Source organism: Cynocephalus volans, chromosome 3 (assembly GCF_027409185.1).
Source record: "Cynocephalus volans isolate mCynVol1 chromosome 3, mCynVol1.pri, whole genome shotgun sequence".
Classification (NCBI taxonomy): domain Eukaryota; kingdom Metazoa; phylum Chordata; class Mammalia; order Dermoptera; family Cynocephalidae; genus Cynocephalus; species Cynocephalus volans.
This window is the reverse complement of record NC_084462.1, coordinates 74,443,642-74,468,956: the sequence shown is the minus strand read 5'-3', so window position 1 is coordinate 74,468,956 and position 25,315 is coordinate 74,443,642. Positions and strand designations below refer to the sequence as shown.

Sequence of the window (25,315 nt, the reverse complement as noted above, 5' to 3'; positions counted from 1 at the left end):
GCTATCTCAAACAAGGAAGGAAAGAGAGGATAAGATTTAACAACAGGGCATACACAGCTGACTCACAGCTGGCTGAAAGTGGTCACAAAAGCCATAAAACTTGGTAATTAGGAAAATACCTTTATTATTTTTGAAATGTTCCAATATTCAGTGTAAAAACCATGATAGTGCTTTTTCACAACTTTACAAATTATAGAAAAATTATTTTTCCTTTCTTTACAGAAATCTCACCCCCAAATCAGACCAAGCTCCATTATAGGTGAAACCCAGCAGGAAGGAGAGAGCAGAGAATACAGCAAGTAGGACCATGACTCTGGGCAGCCAGAGGCTTTTCCTACACATTAAATCCCAGGCTGAGTCCCAACGACCTGAGATTCTCTGAAAGAAGCTCAATCCATGCAGATCTGTGGCACCCTGAGGCAGGTCTCTGTCTCAAAAGCCAGCAGCCCACAGAAGGCCTGCAGCATGGCACTTGGGGCTGGCAAGCCACAATCAAGGCAGCTTCGTGAGAATGAGACAGGGGGCGAGCCTGCAGCTCAAATCCCTTTCTCTAAAACAGCCATGAAAGAGGCGTGGACACTGGCCAAATGGTGCTCTAGGTTTAGAAATTTCCCCATAACTCAGCTCACAAAGACTAGTGTCAAACAGCTATTGAAAAAAAAAAAATCAGAAAACAAACACTTGGTTCTATTTCAGCTGTAATCAGCAGTTGGTAATTTTTAGAAAAAGACAACTTGAGTTGCTCATTATTAAGTCTTTCTTTTTTTTAATCAGGCCTCTGGCTCCTTCCTTTCTCATCCATGGTTGGGAGGGTGGGGGAGGTACAGCTGTAGCAGAAGGCTTGTTTGTTGATTTGAAAAAACTGTTAAAATGTTTTGCACTCACATACAAAGGCTGATGGAATTCAAAATGATCCCACTGATTTTTATGAGAAACATGACTGTCCCTCTTGGGTGTCTCAAGTCAAAATAAGGCAACTGCCTAATGATTTATAGTCCACGCTACACATTTTCCGCCTTCCAGAAGTCATTAGAAAGGGCCAACCTCCGCCAGAAGCAATTGTAAACACCCCTCTGACAGCTTGGACACTTTGTTTTTAAATGCAGCAGGACTTTTTCCTTTGGCTCTGGCTGAAAAGCCAACTCCCTAGGATTATTTAGGAAGAGACAGATGGGAAGGCTCCCTCGAAACCTAAGAGTGAGGGGCCAGTGGTCCCCATTGACTGGAGTGTGGCTGGAAGCATCAAAGGCAATCAATACATTTATGGCATAAAAAAATCTGTCCTATGGTCCCCAACTGGCCCCCAGGCTCAACCTGGCTTCATGTAAGGCACAGAAGGTATAGAACAATTTATCGTAAGGCACATGGTTTGAAATGGCCTCCACAACAGCCCCAGAAAGATTATCTCTTTGCACGATTCCAAAAGTGTTGGAAAGCAGAGGAGTTGATGACACTCACTATGAGCAGCAGCAGCAGATACAGGGATATCATGATGGTAAACCAATGGCTGGAAAACCAAGACAGCTGGCTTGAAGCCCTGCTTAGGGGAAAAAAAGAGTGATGTTGGCAAAAAGAGAAAAACATTTTTTTTTAAAAGTGTGTGCAACCAGTTCTGACTCAAAGAAGATGAAATGATGAATTTCATCCTCTGCGTGAGCTATGAAATGAAGCTTCATGCTCCTCTGCTCAAGAAAATCTGGGGCTGTTTGCCCTGGCACTAACATCCCTTTCAACAGAACATTTTTTATATGCACAAAGACAGCTATGCAATGAGCTCATCCTCATCTCCACTTTTTAGCTCTTCTTTTACCTTTTATAACCCATCTTTTCTTAAGCAGGACTTTGGTATCTAGAAGAATGACCTAGCTCAGAGTGTCTGCCCAGAAGGTGGCAGGTGGCAGGTTGTTTAGCAAAAGTCTTTTCACTTTTAGATACGTAAGATATAAATCCAAGCTGGGGAAATCCTCTTTGGCCACTAGGAGATGATCTACACCATCCAAGTGTGCACTAAAGAGACGCTCCAGGGAGAAGTGGGAAAGAAATGGAATTTTCAAATAAAAAAAGTCAGATGATTTTAAACCAAAGAATAATGTCCCCCAGACTCAGAAACCCTCATACAAATTTTCCAAATTTGGGGGATGAGGGGTGGATTTTACTGGCTTATGAAATCCAAATGTGTGGAAACCACCAGTGTGTACAAGGAGGAGTGAGGAGTATTAAAAGTGACCCCTTTTCCTATCACACACATGCTCACCTGCTGCTGATCCCCACAAGATACTCTATCATCAACAGTGTGACAGTATCTCAAAGTGACCCCAACTCTGGAGAACCCCACACATACTCCCACTACCACACCATTTGAGATGTGACTAGGATCCACCATGGTTCTTAAGAGCCAAAGGCCTTACTCTGCTGTTGGGTTCCACATTCTCATTTTAAAGGTAAAGATGAAGCATCTCAGGTCCTGAGAGGGGCAGGTGGTGGTTCAACAGCCACTGTGGGAAGTGACTGAGCTGGGCTGCACACAATCACAGGCAGTGTTCAGTCACCACCCTGCCTCTCAGCCTAACCTATTCAGTGGATTTCAGGCTGCGATCATCAGCCTAGTGGCTAAGGGACCACACTGTTTGGGACAGCCAATCTGGCTTCATTCAGTCCCTCATGCTATTGGTGTTTATGAATCTTTCTGTCTTCTTCACTAGGGTCAGGACCAAATCTTCTCCGACTCAAATTCCTCACCCCTCACCATGTTCGGCATAATGCTTTATATACTTTATACACGGCAGAGGTCTAAAGCTGGGGGGAAAGGGGTGCTAACAACTAGAAAACCCAATAGCCTGAATATAACCTATAGTTCTGGACCTCACGCCAAGACTGGCCTTACCTCTTGGGCTGCTTCTGCGAATACACCAGCAGATACTTCACTCGCAGGAGCTGGTTATTGGTGACCACAAAGTACTTTGGAGGGATGTCTCCCCCTTCACTATGTTTGATTCTCGCTCTTCTGCGATCTATCTCCTTGGAATCTGAATAAGGAAAGAGTAAAGAACACCTTTGCTGAGGGTCAGGGAGGAGACACACAATAACTAAAGAGCAAATTATGAATAGAAATGAGCCAAGCCTCCTGGTCCTGAGGGTGGAGAAGCCCTGGCAAGCTGAGGGATGAGCCTCTGTGTACGTGAAGCAGCACTGAAAAAAACCAAGGAGAGTCTGGCAGGCCAGTAGGCAGGCAGACAAACAGGAGGAAGAAAAACTGAATAAGAAAATACAAGCAATAGGGTTGGCCAGTTAGCTCAGTTGGTTGCAGCTTGGTGTTATAACAAAAAGTCAAGGGTTCAAACCCCCATACCAACCAGTCACACGCACACAAAAAAAGAATACAAGGAAGAAAACAAAACAAAACGCAACTGAGTGGAGAAAGGAGAGAGTGATGAAAATTGATGGCCGTAACAGAAAAAACACTCTGGGAGGGCCGGCCCGTGGCTCACTTGGGAGAATGTGGTGCTGATAACACCAAGACTGTGGGTTCGGATCCCTATATAGGGATGGCCGGTTAGCTCACTTGGGAGAGCGTGGTGCTGACAACACCAAGTCAAGGGTTAAGATCACCCTTACCAGTCAACTTTAAAAAAAAAAAAAAAATCACTCTGGGACTGGGAACTAGGACCAGGACTTGATCTGACGAAATAAGTCTCCTACTATGCATTTTAAATAAACCATTCTGTATTTAAGCTTTTTAGAACACTTAACTTCCACATTTCATACCAAGACTTGTCTAAAAAAAAAAGAAAACAACAAAAAAATTTCTTTTGATAACATGAAAGATGGCTGGCCAGTTAGCTTGGTTGGTTAGAGCACAGTGTTGTAACATCAAGGTCAAGGGTTCTGATCCCCATACTGGGCAGCCACCTAAATAAATAAATAAATAACACTAAAGAGCTTTACCAAAAAAAAAAAAAAATCTGCACGACAACAGAGGCTGAAAGGTTTTGCTTTTATGTTTAATGGCATAGTTTGCAGACTTCCTAAGAATTATAAATGCAAATATTCATGTCATCTAGTTTGGGAGGGTGGTATAAGACCTGGACCTGTTTCTCAGGATTCCAGGTGTTTTACATTAATGGCCAGAACAGTCAGTTTTCTACATTCTCTTTTCCTCAGTGGAACCAACAGGCCAGTTTTGGATACGGGAAGAATAGCTCTATGACTCTTCTGACGAAAGCAAGACAGCAAGGGTCACAGGGCAAGTAGTCTAAGGGACATATTAAGGGAGTGGAGATGAAGTGGCCAGCTAGTCAGCCGCTTCCTGGAGAGCCCAGGGTTTACTCTCCATGGCCTTAGTTGCTCCTCCCATCCTCCAGGGGCTCTCCAGCACACACCAGAGTAGCTTGGAAGGTCTGGACCCAGCATCCTCAGCTTCAATTTAGCAAAAACTTATTGAACGTAAAGTATGTACGAGGCTTTCTGCTGACACCAGGTGCCAAAGAATGAATGAGACCTAGTACTAACCTAAGGAGCCTATGCTCTGGCTTCCCACACTCACTTTCACTTGTCAAATCTTGCCTCCTCCCAAAGCTTTCCCTGACCACTTGGACCCACCATAACTGCTCCTTCCTCTGAGCTGCCCCTGTGGAGCTCATCAGCCCCCTCACCTGGCACTCCCTACCTACTGCCTTGTAGTAAGTGATCTTTTCCACTGTGCGTTCTTCTGATTACTCACTCCTTGAAGGCAGGCCCCTGTCCTGCACTGCCCCAGATCCAGCCCATCCCCTGGCATGCAGTGGGTGCTCCTTCCAACAGCTGGACCAATGAGAACCTGTACAGCCAACAGAGGCCTGTAGCCTATGTCTGGGCCAAGTGCTTACTCACCCTTCTTCTTGGTTTGGCACTTGACATCTGGATGGTCAATGACCTCACACACGGCCACACAGCTAAGGATGGGTCCGAGGAGGCTGTGCTGCCACCCATGGCCATGCGGGCTGTAAATGAGGGCCAGGCTCAAGTCACTGGTGAGGTAGGTCCCCTCTCCAAACAAGGATGTCTGCAATGGCAGAGGCCAAGAGAAAAGACACACAGCTGGGTGAATGTAGAGTTGGCACAGCAAGATGACAGAGGTCTTCCTTCAACAGAGTTGTAAACACAAACTTTTCAAGCCTTTTTTTCCCCAGCAAGACATAGGATCAAATAATCCTGTGGCATCATCTTAGGATTGTCACTAAACACATTCCTATCTGAAAACTGTTTAACTTATTATGAATTTGGCCATCTAGCCTAGCAAACTATCAGTTTCTTGGGGTCAAGGCTGAGTGAGAAAAACATAGGTATAAGAGTCAAAACAGACCTGGGTTTGAATCCTTCAACAAGCTGGCAAGTTATATAAACTCTCTCTGTCTCAATTTCTACATCTACAAAATAGTGTTAATAGTACCTCCTTCACAAGGTTGTCAGTGAGGATTAAAACACAAAACATCAAGCAGAACACGTGGCACATGAGAGATGGTAAATAAATGAAGGGTGGGTACCCCATCGCAGGCTCTTATGTTGTAGTACATTTAGTAATCCCTGTTAAATGAATGCATTAAGCATGGTTACACTGATGGGCTTCTAAAAGCAGAATCACACCCTATGTACAGGGAGGGGGTTGCACCTGAGCGGGGAGGTAATCTGAGTCATTATTTGGAAAAGAAATGAGTCTCTCAGACAGAAACTATAACCAAATGAGGGAGGCCTATACAAGGAGCAGGGTAAGTTTTACTCTTTGTGTTGATGCTGACCAAGAAAATGTCCAAAATTGTACGAGGCAGCTCCTTGGTGGTGGGTTCTAACTTGGCACGCTCCATGAGGAAGCACTCCAGGTGAAGTACCTGAAAGTTGAGGCTACAGCAAGCATAGCAAACATGGTAGACACCAATAATCAACCATGATGGCCAAGATAATATCAATCATGGCACTTATTCATAGTGATCAGAATCCTTCTCAACATAACATTACAGGTAAGCTGCTACCAAAAGATGGTCTTTGACATTCAAGTTGAAACTTGATTGCTCTCCCTGGGCCACAGTATCAGAATCTCAAGATGATAACTGGACTAGAATAGCTCATTGAAGAACATCCTATGCTCTGGAATTAAGAAATGTCCTATTCGGTGGCGCCAGGCTTCCACAATTCTAAGCCTATTAAGCAAAGCTTGGAGGAAATAAAACAAACCTTTGCTTGGCCTTTGGGAGGCTCCTTGCCATGTTAGGCAGTGTCCCTATCTCTTGAAAGCTGACACAGACCTTCTCCAAGGACACTGGGAACCCTCTGATCTGACTCTATATCTATTCTCTACTGCACCTTTTATGTGTTCACCCTTCCTTAACTTGAGACTCTTATTATGCAAGGCTGCCATGAGCAGAGGTGCACAAGAGTGGGAAGCTTGGGGTATCTCCTCCATGAAAACAGTCTCACAGCTTTAAGTGGCAGGTGGGCACCCTCAGGCAAACCCTTCACTGAAAAACCAGGAAAAGGAGGCCAGAAGACGATTGATTTGCCACAGGAATTTTATAAGACTCCTCTAAGCAGTAAACTTCCAGGGGCATCAAAATGAAGATTTGGTGAACAAGAGTGTAATCTGCAGATAACTTCTCCAAGCCAGCTCCTATGCAAAGCAGAGGTCCCCTGGATCCCAGTAGCCTGGTCGTGATAGTAAACTGAGTGCCAGTTTGAACACTAATCAGATGCAGAAGAGTTGGAAAAGCATCTAGCCTCAGGGCAGCAGCAGCCACAACTGAGCCCATGGCTCCTGGAGCCAGCCCCTCACAGACAAGGCAGATGCTGTTAGGACTGAGGGAAAGGCCTGCAGCCCCTCCAAGTACCCCATCAGCCTATAAAGGCAGCTACTGCTTCCTGGGTGCTTAGTATGTGAAGAGCCTTTTGTATACATGAATGTTTCAATCCTCTTACATACCGGAAGGAGAATAATGGCGTCCTATTTTACAGATGACGAAACTGAGGCTTAGAGAATTTAAGTAAATTTGCCCCGAGCCATAGAGCTAATAATTAAATCTTTTTAGCATAAGGGACTGCCTGTAATCTTCCCTCTCCACTTCACTGAGGGGTAAAGTAAGTGCCAGATGAGAAGGGTCAGTTGACAGACTCATAAAAATGGGAGGAAAGAAGCTCAAGGAAGGGGGCAAAGGACCTCTCCTTGGTACATCTTGGCCCATCCCTCAGTCTCTCCAAGGGGTGTCTCTATCGGTGTGTCTCCTAGGGAAGTGCTTCTCAAACCTCAACATGCATATGAATCACCTGGGGATCTTGTTAAAGTGTAGATTCTAATCAGGTAGACTGGGGTGGGCCTGAGATTACACAGGATCTACCAGGTAATGTGGATGCTGCTGGTCCAGGGAACACACTGAGTAGCTAGGGTTGGCCACACATTAGAATCACCTGGAGAGCTTTTACAGCGTACTGATGTCTGGGCCCCACTCACAGAGATTTTGATTTGATTGGTCTGGGATGCAGCCAGGCATTGAGATTTTTTAAAGTTCTCCAAGTGATTCTAAATATGCAGCCAAGGTTGGAAACCATCTCTAAATTGATGCTTCTCATGCTGTAATCAGCATAGGAATCCTGGAGATCTTGTGAAAATGCAGGTTCTGATTCAGAAGGTCTGGATCCTGCACTTTTCACAGGCTCCCAAGTGATGCTGCTACTGTCAGTCTGCAGACAACACTTTGAGTGGTAAAGCCTTAGTAAACCTACCCACCCCCAATCCACTCCCCACCAGCAAACTCCCCAGCGTTATGACCCCCTCACTGTTCCCATGTCAGTACGGTGCTCCTAAGGCCCCACCTTGTTCAGGTGGCAGTGCAGGCCATTGTGGATGATGGAATGGAAGTTTTCTAGGCGGCTACCATGGAAGGCGTAGATTAGGTCTCGTTCTCCTTTGGTCTCATAAAATTTGGAGTTGGCTGGGTCGCAGTACTCGATTTCAAACAGGAAGTCTGGCGTGGGGACAGGTGTGTGAGGGGTACCAGTCAGCTTCTGAATCTTTTCAAACTTGAAAACATAAAGGGAGTCACAATTTTATTTGAGAAGCTGGTAAAATGTGCTCCAAAAATAGCCTCCTAAAGCCTTAGGCTTAACTCTAATGGGCTCTGCTCATGAAAACAACATGTTTCACGAGGATAGAGATGTCAATTTATTAGCATGCTCAGAGCTTATACCTCAAGACTGCTTTCCTCTAATAACATTTTTCTCTATAGTAGGCTAAGTGAGAAGCATGAATTGCTCCTTCTAACTAGAGATTACTTCTAATTTTCCTAATTTTCACTTCTATTTCCCGCATTCCACCTTTACAATACTCTCATGAGGCAGAAAGATGTGACAAATTGAAAAATTGGCCACAAATTTTCTCTCCCATCCCACCCCTATGCAACATGATTTTACAGGTGGGATTCCACCAAGATTCCATCAAGAGATGAAATCTAGGGCCGGCCCATGGCTCACTTGGGAGAGTGTGGTGCTGATAACACCAAGGCCATGGGTTTGGATCCTATATAAGGATGGCTGGTTAGCTCACTTGGGAGAGTGTGGTGCTGACAACACCAAGTCAAGGGTTAAGATCCCCTTACCAGTCATTTTTTAAAAAAAGAAAAAAAAGATGAAATCTATTTCTCCACCCCTTGAATCTGGGCTTGGCCATGTAACTTGTTTTGGCCAATGAGACATTTGCACACGTATGGCAAACAGATTTGAAACAGGCTTGCCCTTCCTTTGCTGCTGGGAACCCTTCGTCCTTGTCCCAGCTAACCTCCTTCAGGGTGAAAGCCTCGTAGAGGAAGGCCTTGACCATGGCAGCCATCCCAGCTGAAGCCCCAGAAATGTAAGTGAGGCTGCCCTAGATCATCCAGCCCCAGCCAAGCCAGCCCAGACCCACCCAACCAAACCACAGAATCATGTGAAGCAACCAGTATTTGTCATTTTTTTTTTTTTAAATAAAAAGATGACTGGTAAGGGGATCTTAACCCTTGACTTGGTGTTGTCAGCACCATGCTCTCCCAAGTGAGCTAACCGGCCATCCCTATATAGGGATCCAAACCCGTGGCCTTGCTGTTATCAGCACCACACTCTCCCAAGTGAGCCACGGGCTGGCCCAGTATTTATCATTTTAAGCCACTGAATTTTGGGGATGGTTTGTTATTATTCAGCAAAAGCTAGTTGATACAGAAGGGTAAGCTTCCTCAAGGACAGTAATCCTCTTCAGACAGAGATTACATCATTTCCATGGTTTTCAAACAGTAGGTCACAGAGCAAAGCCAGTCTGTGGCAAAATTTTCTCTGGGTTAATGATTGAATGAGAAAAATAAAGGCAATGTAACAGGTATATTTATATTGATGTAAGGTTGCCATAATCCTTCCTTTGGAAAAACTGTCCTTTATTCTGAGGTCAGGACCATCCTCTTTTTTTAGTATTATAATATATTTTTATGAAAGGATGATACATGGTAGGCCAACATCCTTACTTGGGCAAAATAAAAAGCTGACAATCCTGGATCCCAATACCCCCAATTTTAATGGAAATTTAATTGATCCATAATCAAAAGTAGTCATTGCCTTATCTACATTAGCTATAGCACCCAACATCTAATAGGTGCTTGATGCCCATGAGGTATAAATGAAAAATGAATAAATTTCAACTCAAGAAATGACAGAAGTAAAACCCAGACATCATCTAGAAATTAGCAGCCCAGATCTGACTGGGATCAGGGCTAATTATGGATCTCCTGACTCCCACTCCAGGGCTCTGTTAATTTACCATTTAACACAGATGGATGTCCCTTAGGCACCAGAATCCAAATTCTAAACCACTTAGGGAGGATTTTTTCTTTAACAAGAGCTTGAAAAATTAAATGCTCTTAAACTGAAATGCATCAATTAAATGAAGAACCATACAGATAAACCCCTGCTGTCACTCGAGGAAAGAGCAGCACATCAGGAATCAAGTCCTATACTCTGGACCTTGTCATCCCAGCCTATCTCTGGGAGACCCCAGCTAGGTAACATAAACCAAATTATGCAATAACTGATTTGTGCCAGAGACTGTGCTGGAGAGTGACACACATTCTATATTCAATTATAACTTTCCTTTGAGATAACTATTAATAATCTCAATTTACAAATGGGAAAAAGGAGACTTGATAACGGATGGAAGTGGGATTTGAACCTAGAGACTGAGGTTCTCCACTACTTCAGGTTCTGCTTCTGTTTCCTGCCAACTGGACTAAGCCAATGTTTCTTAAGGTGTGGTCAGGGTCCACCCTTTTCAGAATAACCTGCAGTGCTTGTTAAATAAAGTGATACTTAATATTTACTGAGCCCTTAGTATGTACCCTTAGGCATTGTTCTAAGTGTAAACCTTCATTCAATTCTCACAGCCAGTTCCCCATGGAAGTATACAATTATCAGTATTATCCCATTTTACAAATGAGGAAACTGAGGTACTGAAATGTACCCAGTAACCTGCTCAAGTCATACACCTAGTAAGAGGCAGAACCTAGCTTTATACTGGAAGTGTGCAAGTTCCTGGGCCTGACTCCAGACACAGAATCAGAATCTGAGGGTGAGGTCCAGGAATCTGCATGTCCAACAAGCTTCCCAGGTCATTCTGGTGCACAGGGAGGTCTCAGAGCCACTGGATTCGAAGCTGTCTCCAAGCCTTTCAGCCCTTGGAATCTGTGATCCTACAGACCAGAGTCTCACCTCTGCCTTCCCTGCACTGTGGATTGTCAGGGCCTTGGAGGATAAAATCCAGCTCACCAGGTCCCAGGCCCGTTTGTCTTTGTCTCCGGAGGACTGGAGAAGTTCTTGCAGGTTAGGTAACTTGTTGGCATCTGCAAGCTAAAGTGAGGGAAAACCTCTATTAGCAAGGATCCTGGACAAAATGATAATCAGGGGCCCTCTAGTGGTAAGACAGGCAACTTATCTCCTTCCATGTCTCAATGAATTTCCGAAGGAGGGGAAATTCACAGGTCTACAATCCCCTTCCAAAATAATACTAAATTCTAAAAGCTCTGAACTCTGAAAGATACTTTTTTTTCTTCGCTCATTTGGTACAAAACCTGATCTGAGCTGATGTGAGATTGGTTTAGTCTACTTATACCACTTTCTGTTATGGATGATGCATTTTGCTGCAGGAATATTAATGTGTCTCAGTATGGGATACCACCCCACTAGAGGGGTTATTGAATACATGGTATATGCACATGTGGGTAAAGGGTTAAAAAAGTCTTTTCTCTTGAGCATGAGGATCAGTTAACTTCCTGTTAACCTGTTCACCTAGAGACCAGAAAAAGGTAGTGTGGCAACTACATTGCAACCAGGCAACACGGCTTGTGGTAAAAACGACCCAGAATGGAAAACTGAATCTGGTCTGGGAAGAACTGTAAATGGGGAATCCATGGCTTCGGGTTTCCCTGAGTATGGTGATATTTGGGGGGGGACTCTGGCAGCTATGTCTATGACATTCTTACAAGAGACACCAGCCTCTGTGGGAAATGAGACTTCACTTAGACCAGAGCAGTTCCTACACCCACCCGATGTGAATCTTCTCTCTTTACACCTGAGCGTCACTTTCCAGGACCTCTGTATGGACGCTGCAAGGACTTCTGCAGAAACAGAATGCCTGACGCTGCCCTGCTGCAAGCTGTGATCCGTCCTAGAGCCTTCTCATTTAGGCTGATGCCCTGTGTGTTCTTGTGACAGTCCTCTGTATCAGGCAGTTTAGTTGTGTCATTGCAGCCTGTTATTACCATTCTAAAATCATGAAGAATCTCAATCCTGAAACACATTTGGTGCCAGAATTTCTGAAAAGGGACTGGACTAACAGCCTCAAGGTATCTGTAGCTTTTGCTCAGAAGTTATGAATGACTAGAGGTCAAACCTCTGCGGTGTGGCACTGAGGATACCTGTTGCCTAATCTCAACCCCTCACCCTCCCCATCCACCCAGGCTGGTGCTGTCTCTGAACATGCCTTTGCTCACTCAGTTCTCCAGAATGCCCCTTCTCCCATCTCTACCAACCAGGGCATCCCCTGCCCGTGCTACTCTCTTCTCTGAACCCCTAAAGCCCTCGGCCCCATTACTCTCTCCTCAGTATCACCAGACTCCTGGAAATAAAGAACTGTCTTGTGTTTTTCTAATTCTTCTCTTTCTTGGACGTAGAGGAAAGAGCTTGAGCTCTGTGGTCAGACCTTGGTTTGAATCCCTGCTCCTTCTGCAAGATGCTGAGCCTCTATTTCCTCTCCAACACAGGAACCCCACTACCTCCACATGGGATTGTCAGGAAGATTAAAGAAGGTAACAGAATCTCAGGGCCTGGTCTCTACATGCCTATTTCTTTTCTTCCCATTTATACTTCTCCCCAAACACGTCCCACCCCCAACCCCTTCCTTCTGTTTTGCTAGGAATATAGTTGACACTTCACAAATATCTGTGGTTCTTTTCCATTTTTCTAGAAAATTGGCTGTTGCTGACTTAGGGGTTTTTCCCTCAGCTCTGTAGGTGAAAATTAGAAATATTTCAGGGATACTCTATTCCTATCTCTGTTTTCAAAGATTGAATAGCCTCAGACGTCTAATAAATAAACCATCTCTACATGCCTCATTGGAGTGTGAGAATCCAATTTTTTTAAAAATGGTGCTATTTCTATTTCTTGTTTACCACTGCACCCAGCTTGCTTTGCCCCCAGGCTGTGTGGCCCCAGCCCCAGGTTCTTGCATTATTCAGGGACCATTAACTGAGCATCTACACTGTGACAAGTGCTGGGTTGGGGGGTGGCGTTAGATTTAAAAAGGGTCCCCAGGGGCTGGTCAGTTAGCTCAGTTGGTTAGAGTGTGGTATTATAACACCAAGGTCAAACAAGGGTTAGGTCCCCATATCGGCCAGTTGCCAATAAATAAATATAATAAAATACAAAATGGGTCCCCAGTCAAGTGGGAAGGCAGAAAGGTAAACAGTTTTATGATTTTAAATTATTCATTGTCATAACAAAGATGGCTATAAACTGCTAAGGGGACAAAGTAGGACTTTGATTGGGTAGGAGCTGGAAGACAAGGGGGTAGAATTAGGAATGGCTTGGCAGAGGAGGTGCTGTGTGACCTGGGCTTGCTATGCAAAGGCACAGAATTATGAAAGTGCAGTGTGTAGTCACAGAAGCGGACGGTGGTGTGGTTAATCGTGCAGGATCTCCTCCTAGGCAGCCAGGGTCCAAACCTTGGCTATTATACCCCTACTAGCTATGTGACCTTGGATGAGCTGTTTGACCACCTATGTCTCAGTTTCCTCAAATACATAATTGCGATAATATTAGTAGTCACTTCACAGGATCCTGATGAAGGTTAATCAAGTTAAACAAAGGGCTCAAAGCAATAGGAAGGAATTGAGTGCTCTGATAGTAGTGTCACTGCCACGACTATTATCATCATTAACTGCAGGTGGTTCTTGTGGCTGGAGCCTAGAGTGTGGGGGAGGAGTCACTATGAGGAAGACTTAAGATCAACCTATGAAGGGCCTTGTATTCCACTTGGGGACTCTGGGCTTTGTTCTGTAGGTAACACAGAGCCACTGAGGGTACCTGAAGACACATCCTGAATGGTGTGCCCTCAGGTAGTAGCGTGTGCACTGGCCTGTGCCAGCTCAGTCCTAAGGACTGAGGACACTCACCCCTAGCAGACCATGGTTCATCTCAGTCTCCCCCTTCCTTCTTTTCTGTTCCTGCTCTGCACTTGTTATGCCGGAGCCAGAGCTGAAATCATCTCTCTCATAATTACTGTCCCCATCACTCCTGCTCCCAAACCCAATCTGTGAGCCACTGCCCTTGTCAACACTCCAGATCTGGGTGCTAGCCAAACCCCTTTCAGCCTGGACAAGTGGGAGAGGCCCCTCCTAGCTCCGAGCTGGACCCAGGCCTTGCCAAGCTACACTATGGGGCCAGTCCTCTTCCAGGCCTTCTCCTACCACCTGCCCAAACAGGCCCCTGCTGTGTCCTGCTCTTCTTATCCCCCCATCTGCCCACACTCTTTAACCCCTCAACTGACCTACTTTATGTCCCATTTCACTTTTCGTGTTACTCTGAAAAATAAATCTAAGTTAACAAGATTCTTCCTCTTGTGACTGAAACCCATCTCCATTTTAACAGGGTCTTTTGGGACCCAGGCACACAAGTAGGGCTGCCAGATAAAATACAGTCTACCTGATTAAATTTTTAAAAATTTTATTAGCATGCTCATTGTTACAAATCATACTTATTCTCTTTATGCCCCTTATCCAATCTTGCCTCTTCCCCCTCCCCCTCTAATAACCATAGACTTGTTCTCTCCATCTGATAGATTAACTGTTCCTCTGTTGGTGTGTTGCCTAGATGATCTATCTGTCCAGTACTGAGACTGTCTCAGCATCACAAATCAGATACTTCTTCTGTTACTCTGGAGGCGCTTTGTGGAGCGAGAGGACCTCTTTTTTTTTGGGGGGGGGGGGAGTCTCCGCTGGTGCCTCTCCTTGTGTCAATGAAGGTGAGAGTCTGGCGTGCCATCTGCACGGTGGCTGTGACTGCTGCTATAGAGACTAGCCACTTTTGTGGCAGCTGTGGCAATTGTGGTGGCTATGGAGGGCTACCCATGTGAAAATGGTGTTCTTGGTGTGTTCTTTACCTGACTGTGGTTGGGTTTGCTTTCCCCCAGCTCCACACTACAGGGCCCCAGAGGGGCCCTGGTCTGGTCTCTCTACCTAACAGCACATCCTGCCACCAACCCTTCCCACCCCCAATATTATCCCTAAAGTGACCTATGTCTTTCTTCCTCAGTGCTTCTGCAGCTACTTAGCATGACATTCCACTCAGTCACGCCCCCCATGAAGCCTTCCCTGACCACCTACACCCTCTGTGCTCAACAATTGTGTTCTATGCTCAACAATTATGGCAGACCCCTGTGTGTGTTGGTACTTGACCCTCTGGGGCTACCTCAGATCTGGTTGGGACAAACATTCCCTGAGGGCCAAGCACATCTTACTTATCCTGGAGCCCCAGCAGCCAGCCAGCAACCTGGCATGAAGTTCAGAATGAGATAGCAACAGCTACTCTTTGTTGAGCCCTTACCATGTTCCAGCCACTGGACTAAATGTTGTGCACGCTTCATCTCATTTTCTTCCCACAACCACCCATTTTAAAGGTGAGGAAACTGAGGCTTAGGGATGCTAAGCACTTTGCCTAGAGTCACACAACTATTCAGTGGCAGGGCAGGCCTGACTATAGAGTCTGTTCTCCTAACAGTGATGCTCTCCTACCAAATGAATGGGGAAAATTAGTGATAGTCTATTTTAGCACAAAGGAACAATTCCACCAGAACTTTTAAAAAGCAGAACTTTTTTGCTTTGACGGCTAATCAGGTATGTTGCTGGAATTCCCACCCCATCCAAGACAGCTACTGGCTGTGCCTAAGCCCCATCAAAGGTAGGGAGAAAGATGTATGTAATATGTAGTATAGAGAGGGGGCAGGAGACAGAAAATCTCCATCTACACAAGAGTTCTGAACCACAGTTCATGCCACTGGAAGGCATTTACAAACAACTGGATGGAGGAGAATAAGTGTTCAGGAGGAAGGCAGGCACTTCTGGGGGCTGTGGGAGGAGGCAGAAGGAGGGGTTTACAAAGCAGGTAGGATGGGAGTGGATGTGGAATCATGGGGATGATTTTGAGAGGCAGAGCAGAGAGCACTCAGTGGGAAAGGGCTTGGCAGACAGGCAGAGAAATGAGCAGCGCCTGTCCCAAAAGGTCAGTCCTGGCTCAAAATCCCAAGGGCAAGAGAGGTGAAGAAAATGAGTACAGGGGGAGTCTGTGAAATAGTGGTTAGGACTATGTGGAACTGGAGACCCCAGCCTTGCAAAGGGCCCAGCCACCAACCCCCAGCTCCACTGGTTCCTGCCCCAGCGCAACCAATACCAAGGCTAAATGGCCTCTTTTTAAAAAAGAAATTAGCAAGCTATATATGTTTTTAATTTTCCAATTTCTAAAAATCTAGAGGGCAAAGGAAACCTGTCAGTCTACAGACCACACTTCTGTAGCTGTTGCTGTGGAGAATAAGGAAGAATACATCTGGAAAGACAGCTGAAGGAGGACTGAACAGTGGGCAGAGCTGAGATCCTCAGGGGTTTGAGAACGAAAGTCTTTCGGGAAAGAGGTGGTTTGGGTGACCAGGCCACCAAGGGCAGGGAACCAGCAGGGGACAAGCAGAGGGGAGAGAGGACCAGTGAGCTGGAAGGAGGGACTCAACCTCCTTGCTTTGAGCAGGAGGTGATAGGGCAGCCCAGGAGACACTTCACAACTACCCAGATCACAAGCTCCTAGGGAGGCCACCCAGGAATCTGTGTTTGCACTTGTTGCCACAGGTGATTCTTATTACCAGGAAAAGTTGAAGATATAGTTGTTAAATAAAAATTATAGGAAGACATTGTTTAGGACTGTTTCTTCAGTGGGCCCCAACATATGAGACTAAAAATCAAAATTGAGTCACCCCTGCTAAGTTCCACATCACCAAACCTAAACTAAGTTGTGATCTGACCTTCTCAGAAATCAGGAGAGAGATAACAGTCAATTTCCAAAACAGGCCAGTTTAAATCTTCAAAACACATGACAATGAAGTTCCCTCTGCTTAAATCCTTACACAAGAGGAATAACTTGATGTTAAATAATGTTATTTTTCTATTGTCTTGTCCCCACCTTACAAGCAAACTTTGAAATGACTAATCTGCTTTTTGCTCTTTGTTTCTACTTCCTTCAGCCCCATCCCCCCCCCCTTTTTTCTGTCTATAAAGCCAACCTCTTTTGCTCAGCTCATTGGAAGACTTACTCTATTTTATGGAATGAAGTGTTCTAGAATGACAATAAAGCCAATTGAGATTTTTAACTAAATTTGTTGTAATTTTGTCCTTTGACACAGTCATGCACTGCATAATGATGTTTAGGTCAATGATGGACCACATATATAACAGTGGTCCCGTAAGATTATAATGGATCTGAAAAATTCCTATAGCCTAGTTGCACAGTAGTTATCCTAATGTGGTAGTGAGACACATTACACACAAGGCTGTGGTTGAGATGGCAAAAAACGAACCCAGCTGTGGATGAGGGTGACACAGAGGAGCTCCTGGAGGCAGTTCCTAGGAACTGACTAATGAGGAGTTGCTGGAACTGGAACAGGAATGCACAGCTGAAGAAGAAGCAAGAGAAAAGGAAACTGCAAGAAAAGAAAAAGAAGAAGAACCCCCAAGAAAACTCAGTGAAGGGCTTAGCAGAAGTTTTTGCAGACGAGCTCCTTAAAAAGTTTGAAAACATGAACTCCAACACCAAAGGTTTTCATTAATAAAGAATGTTCATGGTGCATTATCTGCTTATTGAAGAAAAGAAACAAACCAAGCAAATCACCATGAACATATTTCTGAAAAGAGTGACACCTCCTCAAGAAGAGCCTCAGGCAGGTCCTTCAGGCGGTATTCCAGAAGGAGGCATTGATATCATAGCAGATGACAGCTTCATGCATGTAATTGCCCCTGAAGACCTTTCAGTGGGGCAAGATGTGGAGGTGGAAGACAGCGATACTGATGATCCTGACCTTGTGTAGGCCTAAGCTAATGTGTGTATTTGTGTCGTAGTTTTAACAAAGAAATTTAAAAAGTGAAATAAAAAAATTAAAAATAGAAAAAACGCTTATAGAATAAAAAGGCCAGCCTGTGGCTCACTCGGGAGAGTGTGGTGCTGATAACACCAAGGCCACAGGTTCGGATCCCTATATATGGATGGCCAGTTAGCTCACTTGGGAGAGCGTGGTGCTGACAACACCAAGTCAGGGGTTAAGATCCCCTTACTGGTCATCTTTAAAATAAATAAATAAATAAATAAAGTCTACAGTGTGTGTACAGTAGTGTCCTAGACCTTCACCTTCACTCACCACTCACTCATCCAGAGCAACTTCCAGTCCTACAAGCTCCAGTTGTGGACTATTTCTTATCTTATACTGTATTTTTACTGTACTTTTTCTATGTTTAGATATGTTTAGATACACAAATACTATTGTATTACAATCACCTACAGTATTCAGTATAGTAACATGCTGTACAGGTTTGTAGCCTAGGAGCAATGGGCTATACCAACAGCCCAGGTGTGCAGTAGGCTGTACCATCTAGGTTTGTGTAAGTACATTCCATAAAGTTCGAACAAGGGTGAAATCGCCTAACGATGCATTTCTCAAAAAAGTATCCCCACTGTTAAGCAATGCACGACTGTATTCAATGTATGTTGTCCTGGAAGGGTGTGGCAGCAGGAAAGAAAGAATATCTGAAAAAAAATACTTGTCTAGGAAAGCGCTGGAGGTCATAGTTACTAACTAGATGTGGGTGGAGGTGTTGAGAAGGAAGTGAACCAAAGGTACAGCCAAGGTCACCAGGCCCAGGAGACCAAAGGAGTGACACCTGGAAAATGTGGGCAGGATGGGTGGAGCTGAAGATGAAGGGTGAAGAAGTGGATACCACAGTGACATATATGTACACCTTGCTTTGAACAAATCTAAGATATGAAAATCCAGATTTGCTAAAACAGACTGGGGGTCAGAATCTACCTTACCAAAAAAACTCTTCACAAAAGGAGTCATCACGGGAACTTTAAGCAGTGGTTCTCCACACTGGCATCACCTGGGAGCTTTTAAAAGTCCCAGCACCTAGGAGAAAGAGGGCAGTGTACCACCAGCACATCTACTGATGAGCTGATGGTGACAGGGATAATAATAGAATCTACGACATTGAGTTAGGAAGATTAAGTGAGTTACATGTAGAACAGCTCAGACAGTGCCAGTCAAGTAGTAAGTGCTTTTAGTGTTAGATGCTATGTTATTATCATCAATCAAATTCCCCTTTCTACTGCTCACCAATCTGCTGAGGAAAAGCTTGCATTTCTGGATGACTGGGAAGGGTGAAGGTGGTTTTTACTGGAGGGATGGATCCCACTCCTCTGATCTCCAAATAGGCTGAGACATTTTTCTAGCCACATACCCACTATCACAACACATTATATGTGTCTCTATCTATATCTTTTTAGAGCTGTATACTTCCCCTACCACCCCACCACTCTTCAGATGCCATCTCTGAGAGCAGGGAAATAAAAAGGTGATCTGAAAAACTGAGAATCTTACCTTGAAATATCAAGTATGCACCCAAATGGACACTTTTATTAAACTTGACTAAATCTAATTGTCATCATTTCCTCACAACCAGCAGGTGGGTGCTCATGAAAATGACCAAATCAATTAATAGAAAAAATTTAAAGCTATATATGCTCTGCAAACAAACAAAAAATCCCAGTGTCCATGCTGTACCTCAGACCAATTAAATCAGAATCTCTAAAGATGGGGCCCAGATATCTATTTTTTTTTTTAAAGCTTCCCAGGTGATTTCCATGTGAGCCAAAGCTGAGAGCCCTGTGAAGAATGCTCTACCCCAGCCAAAGTCAACATTCAATTTCCAATCTGGAAATAAGCATCAAAAGCCCTCCTTAGAATGGTCTGTTAGAGGGCTGGCCCATGGCTCACGTGGGAGAGCGCGGTGCTGACAACACCAAGTTAAGGGTTAAGATCCCCTTACCAGTCTTTAAAAAAAAAAAAAGGTCTGTTAGCCTTTTAACCAGCAATTTCACTTCTCAGAATTTATCTCAAGAAAATAAGGAAAGATATAAACAATTATTAATGTGGAAGGATGTTTACCATAGCATTATTTATAAGAACAGATTTTAAAAAACTGTGAAAGGGAGAGCTGGCCCGTGGCTCACTCGGGAGAGTGTGGTGCTGATAACACCAAGTCAAGGGTTAAGATCCCCTTACTGGTCATCTTTAAAAAAATAAATAAATAAATAAAAAATAAAAATAAAAATAAAAATTGTGAAGGGGGCTGGCCAGTTAGTTTCAGTCGGTTAGAGCTCAGTGTTATAACACCAAGATCAAGGGTTCATATTCCCATACCAGCCAGCCACCAAAAAAATAAAATAAAAATAAGTAATAAAAGTTGTGAAAGAACCCAGAGGAAGGTCTCCTAACTGCTAGCAGTGGAGGCACAGAATAAAGTGAGGTTTCAGCTGCATCTTACAGAATGAGAGCGAGTTTGTCTGGACAAAGAGAGAGATGGCATCGAGAGCGGTCGTGACAGAGAGGAGCTTATACATGTTTTAACCCAGATGTTGGAGAGTCATTTTGTTTAAACAATGCAAGCCAGAGACTAGAAAGAACAGAAAAAAATCGGGAGGATCCTTATTCCCCCAGGACCAGGAGACCTGATTAGAGTGGTTCAGCCCCCAAAATGGTAGATGGGAATAGGGCAGGCTAGATGCGATGCTTTTCAGACTCTACTATGCACACAAATCAGGATCTTGTTAAAATGCAGATCCTGACTGGGCAGGTCTGGGGTGGGGCCTGTCATTCTGCTTTTTTAACAAGCTCCCAGGTGATGCTGATGCTGCTGGTCTTCAACTGCATTTTGAGTAGCGAGGGCCTGGAGTTAATACAAAGGAGCCAATATGACCCACCTCCCAACCCCCAGAAATGGTGTGCAGGCTAATGGAGAACCAGAACATGGTATTTTCTACGGGAAAAACAAAAAACTACACCTGTGACACCAGTGACAAGATTCTGTGTCAAGTGACAACCTGAAATTTGGGGGCCAATGGTCAAGGGCTACAGGAAATCCCAAGAATGCTAGATACTCTGACCTGCTAAGGTGTTATCTAACCCTTGTCCCAAGGAACAAGGTCAGAAACCCTCAGCCTAGGCAATCAGCACATGCCCGATTTGATTCCTTAAAAATTTGATAAGTACCTCCCACTGGAGGCACTGGAATACGACAAGCTCCCAGTGTAAAATCGAAGAGCTGACTCAGCATAGAAATGTTATCAAAACAAGGCCCTAGAGAGATGATGTGAGACTTTGGGGACAGTAGCAGGATAAGGCCAGACCCTGCCTAAAGCCAAGAGCTTGGTTCAGCAGGGGGAGTTTTCAGGAAAGCAACAATCGGTAAAGTAATTCAAGTCAGAGCTCCAAGTCTTGGAAACTGCAATGTGTGTAATAACACCTCGTAGTGTGGAGAAATTAAAAGTGGCTGAAAATGGCAAGCTTTCACATTACTTCCAAGTGCTTTTCGCTAAACAAATGAAAGGAAGAGACTTTTTTTTTTTTTTTTGTCCTTTTCGTGACCGGCACTCAGCCAGTGAGTGCACCGGCCAGTCCTATATAGGATCCGAACCCACGGCGGGAGCGTCGCAGCGCTCCCAGCGCCGCACTCTACCAAGTGCGCCACAGGCTCGGCCCAAGGAAGAGACTTTTTAACAGCTCCATACTTTCCTTCTTCAGGTAATCTCAAAATGATCCAGACGATCAAGTCCAGACCTGATTCCCTTTCCTTTAAAGGCTAGCCTTTGAGTAAGATACAGGTCCATATGCCAAGTTCTCTGCATCACTTCAGTAACTCAGTGAAACCTAAAGAACGTGTGCATGCCCCCAGAGATGGTGCTAGGCCCTGCCTGATGAGCAGCCCTTTCCTGGGAAACTGCTGATTAAAGGCATGCCTACAGACAGCCAAGAATCTGTGCAGCCTGGGCTGTTTTCCCCAACAATGAATGGTACCAAATAATAAAGACAGCAACAGAACTGGATGGTAAAAATCTGTCCATGTTTCTCAAGAGGCCCTCAAGAGAAAGGGTGACTATCTGGGACTGGCACAATGAGCACCATGTGCGGGACAGTATTTCCCTATAGAGGAGGTGGCTTTTGGAGGATACCTGAGTTGCAGATGCTTTCCTAAGAGACTGTAGGTATGGGGGGGTGAAGTGTATGCCCCAAACCAAGAGCAACTGATACCTTTGGGGAGGGGTGTAGAATACAGTGAGTTCTATCAGGGGCACTTTTACTTTACTAGTATCATTTGAATTTTTTTATAACAAGAATATACATATTCAAACATTACTTGCATAATTAAAAACAAATTTTTTAAATGCATGATCAAAACAATTCCATAGCTCCCTTTGCATTTATCCCTTATTCAAACAAACCTGATTCAGTTTGCCAAGAAGACCTTCTGGCAGGAAGAGAATACACTAAGCATTCCAGTCCACTTGGAGGTATGTTTCGTGGTTAAAAAAATAAACAAACTGCTTTGCAGGGCACCATCTCTGGTGAGTTTAGTCCCTCTGCTCCAAATCTCTCCTCCTCCTGAACAGATCCCTCTCACTCTGCCACCAGAAGGGTCTTTCAGAAATGCACCTCACCGATACCCTCCCCTGCCCAAGGATAAATATCTACACGCCTTGCCAGGACATAAGCAGACCTGCGTGCTCCAGTTGGTTTCATCTCTTCCTGCTCCCCACAAGAGCAACACTAAATACAGACTACTTCTGGGTAAGCTCACACACCCCGGCTTTCTGCCCATCCTGCTGTTCCTCCTGGAATGCTCCTTTCCTCTCTCTGCTCCTTGAAATCCTCCAAGTTCCTTGGGACTCAGTATGGAATCAGCCATTGCCTCTGGTTGGTGTTCCCTGAGCCTGGCCCACTGCCAAGGGCTGGGGTCCTTGCTCGAGCTTCCATGTTGTACAGCTGAGTACACTGTTAACCTCTCCGTAAGTCTTTAATTCTGTTTCCTAAGCACCGGGCCCATAGCAGGAGCTCCATAAATTATCTGCCGACAAATCTGAAGGAAGTTTTATCCCCAAGACCCTGATATCATAAACTCAGAAAACTGAGTATCTGAACTTGCAGGACAAACCACAGAGGAAGTCAGTCAGCTTGCCTCTTTCTTCAGCTGCCCACTTCCTACACCCTGAAACACCTATGTACCATGGTCGAGGCGTGAGGTGCCCTCAACACATCGTTTGGCTGGGCTGCAAGGACTAGCCTTTGTCCCTCCACCTTCAAGGAATAATAGCAAAGAGAGAACCAAATACTGACGACCTTATCAGACATAATGGTAAACATCTGTTGATTTTAAACATCTCCTTTAATCTGTTAATGTGGTTCTTTACATTGATTTCCTAATAAACTAAATTTTGCATTCTTGGGAAAACCCAACCTGGTCATAAGAAATTACTCTTTTTTATACACTGCTAGATTCAGGATCCTAATACTTTGTAGAGGACTTTTACATTTATACTCATGAGTGACACGGGCCTATAATTTTTTCTTGTATCACTCTTATCAGATTTAGTACCAAGATTAAGCTGGCCTCTTTTTCGATACTCTTGAAGAATTTGTGTGAAACCAATCACTTATTCCCTCAGTGATTGGTAGAACTCACCAGTGAAGCCCGCTAGGCCCAAGTTTTCTTTGAGGAAAATCTTTGACTACTCGGGTTCGGATCCCCATACCCACCAGCAACCCCCCCCCCCAAAAAAAAATCTTTGACTACTAATCCGATGTCTTTGATTATGGGCTATTTCGAGTTTCTACTTTTTATTGAATCAATTTTGGTACGTTATATTTTTCTAGGTAATTCCAAACATTTTGATTACAAATATAACTGATATCTGGAATGCTGACCCTGAGACGAACTCTGCAAGAAATTAAGTGCCTGGTGAATCATCAGGGAAATAACAGCTCACATGTGTACTTTATGTTACAGTTTATAAAAGTACTGCCCATAGATTACCTCATCTGAAGATCAGGGTCTGGGTGGCTTGGGTGTCTAACTATTTGTAAAGGGAAGGATAAATTCCTAGTTAAGCAGAGCAGCTGATTCAGATCAACACCCTATTGCTGGTCACGCTACAAAACATTGTGGAAGAGTAAGATATTAAATTCCTCACTGCACTTAGAGTCACTTGTTATTGACACGTGGAAGCAGCCACCAAGTGCCTTGGGAATGAGTGCTGACACGAGGGTGTTAGGAGTATTCCTAGCTCGTGGAAACCTTCCCCAAGGCCAGGCTGGGAATGGAAAGAAAGTCTGGTGGCTGGCATGTTTACTAAGACGGGCGGGCGGAGCCGCCTCTGCCTGTGCTTCCACAGGCCACTTGGCCCAGAACACAGTGGGCAGCGTGGGGACAAAGCACACTCACCAGGGCCTCAAAGTCCTTACAGTCGTGGCGGGCGTAGGACGCAGGGAACGGCCGCAGCACCGAGTCACGCTTGTAGCTCTGCAGCGCCGAGGCAAAGAGGCTGCACCGGAGGTCTGCGGCCAGCATGTCGCGGCCCGCCGCCTCTCTGGCGGCCACCCAGCCTGAAGGCTGCATCCTGGGTCGCGGGGCGTTGCCGGGGGAAACACGCCAGTCAGAGCGACGGCCGAGCCTGCGGTCAGCGCAGGGGCTGGGCCCGGGAACAGTGGGCCGTCGGTGACCGGGGCTCCCAGGCCTGCGGTGGAACTAGACAGGGGTATGAGATGATACAGGGGCGAGACCGTGCCGAGAGTGTCCTCTGCGGGGGCCTGGGCAGAGAAGACGCGCCGGTAGAGGAAAGAGACCCGGCCAGGACCGCGGGTCAGCGCGGGGATTGGGCCCAGGGATAATGCGGCCGGGGGTCCCAGGCCTGAGGGAGGGGCTATGACACAGGATGAGATGACAACGGCGGGAACGTGCTGACACGTGTCCTCTGTAGGAGCCTGGGGCAGGCAGCAGCCCCAGGGGGACTGCGGGCAGAGCCCACTCCCCGCGCCGGGTGAGGCTGCGGCGCCGCGCGTGCCTTCCTGCCCCGCCTCCCGCCGCGCCGCCGAGGCCCCGGCGCTCGCCCGGCTGCCCTCGCGGCGCCTGCGTCCCGCCAGCAGCGCACGTCTGCTCGGAGTGCCCGGCCCCGCGGATGGGCTCCTGCGCCCCGGCCTACCTCCCCTCCTGGCCGCCGAGCTCCCACGCTGCTCCGAGCTCCTCCCAGCCCGGCCGAGGGCCCGCCCTTTCCCCGCCGCCGTTCGGGTTGTGTCCGCCCTTCCCGACTCCGATAGTCCCCAGCTGCCCACTGTGCGGCAGCCGGCGCGTGCCGGGCCGAGTCGTCCACACCGCTGCCAACCGTCCTCACCGCGGCCGGGTAGAAACTAACCCGGGCGCCCTCTTGGCCCGCCCCTGGACTTGCCTTTGTCCCGGCTCAGTGGGCCGCACTTGATTGTCTCTCCTAGGAGAATTGCTACTACCTACCATCTCCCTCCTGCATCATTTCCTCCAGAACTGGCCAGAAGGAACCATTTAACATGCAGGAAAACTGAGGCCCAGAGTGGTGCAATGTTTGCCCAAGGCCCCAACGCCAGAGGGGGTGAGTGTGGGATTCACACCCA

The 25,315-nt window shown here is 45.8% G+C and overlaps 1 protein-coding gene across 2 annotated transcripts; it reads right to left on the bottom strand.

The window, feature by feature from the left end:
• Positions 1 to 143: 143 nt before the first annotated feature.
• Positions 144 to 24,868, bottom strand: PARP16 (poly(ADP-ribose) polymerase family member 16). Of its 2 annotated transcripts, none has more exons than XM_063090577.1 (6): positions 24,117 to 24,868; positions 10,804 to 10,884; positions 7,837 to 8,043; positions 4,870 to 5,041; positions 2,885 to 3,026; positions 144 to 1,537 (listed from the first exon to the last, which is right to left on the bottom strand). In XM_063090577.1, exons 1-6 carry the CDS (start codon positions 24,288 to 24,290, stop codon positions 1,402 to 1,404), a joined length of 912 nt encoding a protein of 303 aa, XP_062946647.1. In that variant the 5' UTR covers positions 24,291 to 24,868; the 3' UTR covers positions 144 to 1,401. The 2 variants fall into 2 exon arrangements, with proteins under 2 accessions (XP_062946647.1, XP_062946646.1); XM_063090576.1 differs by having other exon boundaries at positions 10,747 to 10,884; positions 24,117 to 24,301.
• Positions 24,869 to 25,315: the final 447 nt, after the last annotated feature.